The sequence below is a fragment of the Pimephales promelas genome, chromosome 6, assembly GCF_988280905.1.
Source record: "Pimephales promelas chromosome 6, fPimPro1.hap1.1, whole genome shotgun sequence".
In the NCBI taxonomy this organism is placed as follows: domain Eukaryota; kingdom Metazoa; phylum Chordata; class Actinopteri; order Cypriniformes; family Leuciscidae; genus Pimephales; species Pimephales promelas.
The window spans coordinates 1,072,651-1,080,896 of NC_142774.1; the positions used below are offsets into that span (position 1 = coordinate 1,072,651).

General features: G+C 38.6%; 1 protein-coding gene across 1 annotated transcript; it reads right to left on the bottom strand.

Annotated features, from left to right (window-relative positions):
* Positions 1 to 493: 493 nt before the first annotated feature.
* Positions 494 to 8,006, bottom strand: LOC120476172 (NACHT, LRR and PYD domains-containing protein 3). Its single transcript, XM_089132679.1, has 7 exons — positions 7,890 to 8,006; positions 7,397 to 7,787; positions 3,993 to 5,849; positions 3,648 to 3,821; positions 3,389 to 3,562; positions 1,544 to 1,590; positions 494 to 1,458 (listed from the first exon to the last, which is right to left on the bottom strand). Exons 2-7 carry the CDS (start codon positions 7,744 to 7,746, stop codon positions 917 to 919), a joined length of 3,144 nt encoding a protein of 1,047 aa, XP_088988805.1. The 5' UTR covers positions 7,747 to 7,787; positions 7,890 to 8,006; the 3' UTR covers positions 494 to 916.
* Between the last annotated feature and the right edge of the window lie 240 nt (positions 8,007 to 8,246).

Sequence of the window (8,246 nt, forward strand, 5' to 3'; positions counted from 1 at the left end):
CCAGAAGGAGGCGCTACATGATCATCAGAGGTTCAAGAGGAACTAGATATTATTATTACAATCCGCATGGAAAGTCTGGTCTGATCCAGCTCAAACACATAATTTAGTGCTAAAACACTTTACTGTAAATCTAATGTTAACATTCATATTCTCTTTAAAGACTGGAACCAAATAAGTGATATTAATGTAAAACAAACTGAAAGACACTTACAGTTAATTTGATGATCAAACTGACATTATAAATAGACTGAACTGGGTTTTGTCAGTTGAACTGTGTGATTGATACAGGACACAAAACACTACAGATTTACAATAAAACATTGCCGTAACGGTACATTTGGAGGAACCAGTTTTTGTCTCACACACAATCCTGAGAAAACAGGAGGATCTCAGTGACTCTTGCAGTGATTCGTGACTTATGGTTTGACCGTCGGCCTCCTGTGACGCTTACACAACACTCTCTGACAGCTGAAGCATTAAGAGTAAATACTGCTGATGCTGAATGTCTTTATTTTTTAGTGAAATGTTTAGTGACCTGTTGCCATATTGGCCATTTATAATGAACATCCTCACAGGCCATTATACATTTTACAATCAAAAGTTATTAGCCATAAATAAATACAGTACAGTACAATCATATGCGGACAGATAATTAAGTAGAGTAGATTTATTACAATTATATTTTTTACTGTCCTGCACAAATGCTGGCCAGGATAAATATGAGATTAGATGCTTTTATCGTTATTCTTTTATCTTAATAAAATTACTTTTTTTGAGAAATGTCCCTATGCCACTGTGAATGAGCATATTCATTAATCGTCTGTGTAAGACTTGCGTGAGAAGAGTAATATTCAGTGTTCCTCTACTCCTGTGGACTGTACTCGGTCTATCTAGGCATGTCAGCCTGTGTTTGTTGTTAAATCTGACACAGACACAGTTCAGACTGAAAAACCTTAAATCCAGCATAGAGTGGTTCAGTGAATCTGGCGTTGAATGTGTGTAAGTGTGTGAGTGTATCAGAGACTCTGTAAAAGGACAGTGTGCCGGATGGCCAGTCCAGATACACTCCTACTCTCTTAGATGTTGGTTCATGGGTTGGTAAGTTAATGCTCTTATTATTGTGCCAGACAACAAATCCATTACTAGTGCAGAAAAGACACCATGATTTGTCATTGTATCCAAACTTACAGAAAGTACCTTCTTTCCTGCTGATTCCTTTATAAGCCACTGCTATACGAGCCCATGAGCCCCGTTCATTGTCCCCAAGGCCCCATTCAACCTCCCAGTAACAGCGTCGAGTCAGACTCTCTCGACACAGAACCTGAGGATTATCAGCAAATCTCTCTGGATGATCAGGGTACGGCTGACACTCTTTCACATATGTGATCCTTCTGTTCCCCTCAGACAGGATGAGATGAGTGTTTGCTGTGTTTGGATCCAGTGTGAGATCACAGGCATCTGAACACAAGAGGGGGAAAAAGCAGTTTATATCGTCTCATTTGTTTCATTAAATGTACAAGAGTGTGTCAGAGAAAGAACCTACATTTTCGTAGTCCTGATTTTATCCAAATGGGCCCTCCATGATCCAAACTAAGAAGATACACAAACATACAGACAAAACAAATTTTAATTAGTATGAATAGATATTCACATACAGAATATTAATATAAAGAGTCATGTCATGTTTATTTGTATGGCACATTTCTCAACACATATTGATCTAAATCTGCTTCACAGAGGCGCATGTCTCATTGTCTTTAGATTTGATATCTTGAGATGTTCAGGCCCCAGTCAACAGCTTTATAAGAAATATACTCTAGTGTTTTTAAACCCCTAGTTAGCAGCCAAAAGAGATCGAAATGATTTGATATATACATATAAACGTAAAACAAATTACTTGATAATTCATGAGTTAATTTGCCCATATAATCTTTAAAGGTGTCATATAATGCCATTTTTGTAAAAGTTAATATGAATGTATAGGGTCTAAATGAAAACTTTGTAATATACTTTTATTAATAATTCTCATTAGCATTTTAAGAAAACACCATTTTACCCGGTCAAAATCAGCTCTTGTTTTCAGCAAGCTGTTTGAGTTTCATATGCCTTTAAATAATAAACCCCACCCCTCTGTTATGTGGGCGTGAACGCACGTGGAGTGTTGCCTTGACTACATTTGAAGGTTTTGGAAAGAGAATGACAGCGGAGTCTCTGAGGACACATCTTTGCAACCGTATCAGTTTGAAGTGGAGTAACTGTTCACCAGAACAAGATGACGGCCGCAAAGAAGTTTGACAATTAAGGCTTGAGGACGTTTCTGAATGGTTGGTTAACGTAATGTTACTTTGAACAATCTTTGTATGCACTGGTAGGGTAGAGTAGTGAGATACGAAAGCTGTGTTTACTGATGTATACGTTAGTTCATTGACAGATTGACGTTACAACTGATGGTCATGAAAAACGTTTCCCCGCGATTTGCAAAGATTAATAAAACTTTAGGTGCAGAGGGAACATAAACAGTTGGTACTGATTATTTTTTTCAGGAGCAGCTTAGCAAAACCAGCTTTATACTGATCCTCGTTTATAAAGCAGTCTGGTGAGAAATGATTCGCGCAAACAAGAAAGTATTGACGTTGATCGTGGGGAATATTCCCTTCGTTAACAAAACTGCGTCTTCATCGGTTCAAATTTAGGAACATCAAAATGATTTCTGTGTTTATTATTGCACACAAGAACAAAACAACACAGTCACTTAAACGCCATTCTGCTCCACCATATCAACAATGACGGTCTATGATGACGGCTCGCTCAGGGCGGGTCTGTGTTGAAACTCTGCTGTCAATCAACAACCGTGGGAGGGGCGTGCGACCGTGTGACGTCACACGGTCAAACGGCTCGATTTGAGACAGGGGAAAACAAATAAGTTGATTAAAACAAAACCACTGGATGGATTTTTATCATTAAATGATGGTTGTGTACAGGCACTGACAACACACATTGCAGTACAATCAACTTGTAAAAGTGCATCTACCATTATATGACCCCTTTAAGTTTTAAAGTTAAGTGCATTTGGCTTGCTTGGGGGGGGGGGGTATATCTAGCTTAGCTATATCTATTCAGTGGAACTACTAATATTTGGATGATAAGAATGTTAGCAAGATGCCTACATTATGTTGGTGGAGTTAGAGAGGTGGATGGATGGATGCAAAAAAAAGCTGATGCCAGAGTAAGGTAAGCGCCTGCTTACAGTAGGTTCTCAACCAGAAACCCTATTACCGTCGCGCCAGCTTCTGCAGTGAAAGTGAACCAATCGCATTTGAAAGACGTTCGCAAAATGACTAAATTACTAAATATCGATTTAATTATTAAATGGAGATATCACACATACTTGAGTATCTCCAGTTTATAGTTTGGATCCTTCAGTTTGTCGGAGAGCAGCTTGACTCCTGATTCTCCAGGGTGATTGTAGCTCAGATCCAGCTCTCTCAGGTGTGAGGGGTTTGAACTCAGAGCTGAAGACACATAACCACAGCCTTCCTCTGTCACCATACAGCCCGACAACCTACAGACACAAACAATCAGATCATCTACAGACACACATCAACATTATGACCAAATGACTGACATTATCTCTTATTCTTAAGCACCTCAGTATCTTCAGCTGACAGCTTGGGCTCTTCAGTCCATCAGAGAGCAGTTTCACTCCTGAATCCTGCAGGTCATTGTTACTCAGATCTAGTTCTCTCAGGACAGAATTTGAGAACTGAAGAACTGATGACAAACACTCATAACACTGAGCGGTGAGATTACAGCCAGCAAGACTGAAAGATATGAGATTTATATTTTTAATTGCATTCTGCAATTAGGATTTCAATAATATTAGCATAATTCATGTAAAATACTTTTTTAATAATCAAAATATACTTAAGATGTACAAGTGTAATTATATTCAGAAACTATTCAGTGTAATACATTACAACAATACAACTCACATTGCTTTCCGGCTGTTTATCACAGCTGGTATCAGTCTTCTTCTGCCCTCATCTGATGTGTTGTATTTGTTGAGGTCCAGCTCATCCAGCACCTCCTCTGACATCTGAAGCATGTAGGCGATTGTTGAGCAGTGAGCAGGAGAGAGTATCTTCTCTGAGTGTTTGTCTGATTTCACAAACTCCTGAATCTCTCTGGACAGAGTCTGATCTTTCACTTCCAGCAGACAGAGGAGCAGATTGATGGATCTTTCAGTGGAGAGTCCATGTCCATCTTTGATCTTCTCTTTAATGTACTCTAATGTACTCTCTTTAATGGTTCCCCTGATGCTCTCTGAGCTGTTCTCTGTGTGTGTCAGTAGATCCTGTAAGAGTCTCTGATTGGACTCCAGTGAGACGCCCAGCAGGAACCGCAGGAACAGATCCAGGTGTCCATTCTCACTCTCAAGGGCTTGATCGACTGCTCCTTTAAGCAAACTTTGTAGTGAAGCAAAATTCTTCAGTCTCTCCATAGTTGTGTTCACATGATAGTAAAACACATGGAAAGCAGCGAGAAACTCCTGAACGCTCAGATGAACAAAGCTATAGACTTTCCTCTGATGAATCACAGATTCCTCCTTGAAGATCTCAGTGCAAATCCCAGAATACACTGAGGCGTCAGTGACGTCTATGCCGCTCTCAATCAGGTCCTCCCCATAGAACATCACATTGCCCTTCATCAGCTGATGGAAAGCCACTTCAGCAAGTTTCACAATCACTTCTCTGTTGGACTGCAGGAGTTTCTCTGGATCTCTCTCTTCATACTTCTGATTCCTCATGTTGATCTGAATCAGCAGGAAGTGGATGTACATTTCAGTCAGAGTTTGAGGGATTTCTGCACTCAGATCTTTTTCCAGGAGCTTCTGAAGCACAGTGGAGGAGATCCAGCAGAAGACGGGTATGTGGCACATGATGTGGAGGCTTCTTGCTCTTCTGATGTGAGAGATGATTCTGCTGGCTTGATGCTCGTCACTGATTCTCTTCCTGAAATATTCCTCCTTCTGAGGCTCATTGAATCCCTGAATCTCTGTCAGACGGTGGATGTATTTGGAGGGGATCTGATTGGCTGCTGCTGGTCTGGAGGTGATCCAGATGAGAGCCGAGGGAAGCAGATCTCCTTTAATGAGGTTTGACATCAACACACCCACTGATGAAGTCTCAGTCACATCAGAAACTTCCTGAGCGTCTGAAAACATCAGTGTGATTCTGCTTTCATCCAGACCATCAAAGATGAACACAACTTTACACTCCTCATACATCTTTGAGTCCAGATCTTGAAGTTCAGGATGAAAGTCCAGCAGAAGTCTGTGAAGACTGTACTGATGATCTCGGATCAAGTTCAGCTCTCGAAATGAAAGCACAAACATGAAATCTACATCCTGATGGTCTTTTCCCTCGGCCCAGTCCAGAATGAACTTCTGCACAGAGACGGTTTTCCCGATTCCAGCGATGCCTTTAGTAAGAACAGTCTTGATTTGGTCTTTCTCCTGGCGTCCTGGTTCAGGAGAGGCTTTAAAGATGTCATTGCAGTGGATTGGAGTGTCTTGTGAGTGTTGTGTTCTGGCTGTTTTCTCCATCTGTAAAACCTCATGTTCTTCATTCACTCCTTCTCTTTCTCCCTCTATGATGTAGAGCTGTGTGTAGATCCTGTTCAGGAGAGTTTCATTCTCTTGGAGTTTGTTTCCCTCAAATAATCTCTCATACTTTTCCTTCATGCTGGTTTTTAGCCGGTCTTTGACTCTCTGCATTGACCCATCGCTGAATCTAATGCGTTTTTCCTTGTTACTCCTTACAGACTCTGATCTATGCCGCTTCCTCCTGCTGATATTGAAAAAAAGAAAAGAAAGGGTATTAGAGAACTAGTTATATTGAATAACTGGAATGCACCTATCATGAGTAATGGCTGTAGTAATCACACGAGGTAAGAGCATCCAAACAAACACTTCATTAATCTGCAAAGGAACACACAGGAGAACACAGGAGCAAAATAACACAATCATGAAAGATACCGGACAATGAAACAAAGATAACTGATTGCCGATCACCTCACTTTTTTTCTTAGCAGTGCAATAGAGACTCAAAAACTGTTATTGTCTTTTCATCTTTTTTTTTTTTTTTTTGGAAAAAGCTTGTAATTTTCGTTTATAAAATTTTAAATATGGTTTGTTTAGAAAGCTTTATTAACCCCCTGGAGCCGTATAGATTACTTTTATCATGAATAAATGCACTTATGGGCTTCAAAATATCACAATTCACTGCCATTATAAAGCTTGGAAGAGCCAGGACATTTTTTATAACTCAGATTGTATTCGTCTGAAAGAAGAAAATCATAAACACCAACTGGTAGCCAAAAAAACCCATAAAATTAAAGTACAATATCCTTGTAAAATAAAAGTTGTTTAGTTTATTTAAATAAGTAATTTCTGAATTATTAAGACTAAACAACTTCAATTTAAAAATATATATATTTTAGCAGTTTACAGGCATCTTTATCTGTAAATTATAGAAAGTTACAAAAGCATTTCTATTTTGCAAAACACTTTCCCTGACAGCGAGTTAATCACAAGCTTTAACAGAGATTTACTTGCAGTCAAGGGTTTATGCAAATAGAAATGATTGTGTATTTCACAGATACAGGCACATCAAACAGGTGAAGCACAACAGATAGAAAGTGCAATAATTATGACTTTTTCATTTGGATGAAGCAATTGTCTGACATTAAACACAGATTTAAAATTCTTAATGTACAGTAGTACAAGAATATTTATTTTTATGAGAAGAGTAATTGTAAATTGACGATTGTAATTGGAGTATGTTCAAGTGAATTCATTTCTAATTTAGAGATTAAACTTCTGCTTTAAAATAGTAAGTGATCAGTTTTTGTTCAATAATGTAATGTTTTATATTTTATAACCCTTTTTGCACATAATGTATAGCATATACAGATGCATTCCCTATATTTGTTTTCTATGATTTATACCAATAACAGTACAGTGAAATATTAACTCGTCAGCAGCGAATAGATATACTTTCCACCTGTGCGTACATAAGCCTACTGTAGATTGATGATTTACTGTAGGCATATAATAACCTGCACATTTAAAGAATTACTTGACATTGATGGTTGAGGATTTAATGTTCAGAAGTCTCCATCTCTGAAAATGACTCAAATATTTGTTGTTAATTCTCACAATGCATAATGGCATGTATTGGTTTTAATAGATATTCCGGTAATTGGGGGTCTTCGATAGATTTGAAAATTATACAGAATGAATTTAAATGAGAAAAAGTAATTCAATTCAATGTTACACATGAACTGATATATTAGTAGTTAAAAAACAAACTTTATCTACTGTGTTTATACTCACATAGGATCAGTGGTCCCTGGTTTATCAAACCTGAGGTCTAAAGGATAACTCATGGATCTGCCACTCTTCACAGACACACGGCTGGGTTCAGGAAATCTCTGGGGTCGCGAGCATCTCTTATCTGGTTTATCACTGAAGCTATTACGATGAACCATGGACCTGCTGTGACTCTTCACAGACACACAGCTGGGTTCAGGAGATCTCTGGGACTGTGAGCATCTCTCCTCTGTTTTATCACTGAGGTCTATAGGATTAACCATGGACCTGTCACTCTTCACAGACACACGGCTGGGTTCAGGAGATCCCTGGGACTGCGAGCATCTCTCCTCTGGTTTTTCATTGAGACTCATTTTTAGAAGCACTCTTCTTTCTATTCAGAAAAATATTAGTCCTGTAAATTTATATAGTTCATAAATTAGGAATATTCACATACAATATCCATACAAAGACAAGACAGCATACAGAAAATCCATTATCATAGACTTGTACTTACCATAAAATATCCCACTGGTTTAAGCTGATCTTTCAGCCTCTCTCCTTGACGATGTGAATCTGCTGAGTGAGTGTTTAGTAAATCTGCTGTATGTTTCTGCTTTCAGTTTTAGCTGTTCTACCTGTTACACCACCTTTACTCCGAGTTCAAGGACTTTCATGAAGCAGTTCTGGGAAAAAGCAGGACAGCATCCAATAAAAAATGCAGGTAACCTTCACATTTTTAATCTTCACATGTTTTAACCTTTCTCACAGCAGCAATGTGGTGTAAAGCAAAACACAAGCTATTTAGAATCAGTTTGGTTAAAGACACAACTTGCACTTATTTAATGTGATTTAACTGCAAGCACCATGTACA

What these genes read in the sequence shown, in the direction of transcription:
- LOC120476172 (XM_089132679.1), bottom strand. Translation starts at nt 7,746, where the DNA reads ATGAGTCTCAATGAAAAACCAGAGGAGAGATGCTCGCAGTCCCAGGGA. An exon ending in CCAGGGACCACTGATCCTAT is followed by an intron (nt 5,850 to 7,396) that starts GTGAGTATAAAC and finishes TTTCAATATCAG; the next exon opens with CAGGAGGAAGCGGCATAGAT. An exon ending in ATAAACAGCCGGAAAGCAAT is followed by an intron (nt 3,822 to 3,992) that starts GTGAGTTGTATT and finishes CATATCTTTCAG; the next exon opens with TCTTGCTGGCTGTAATCTCA.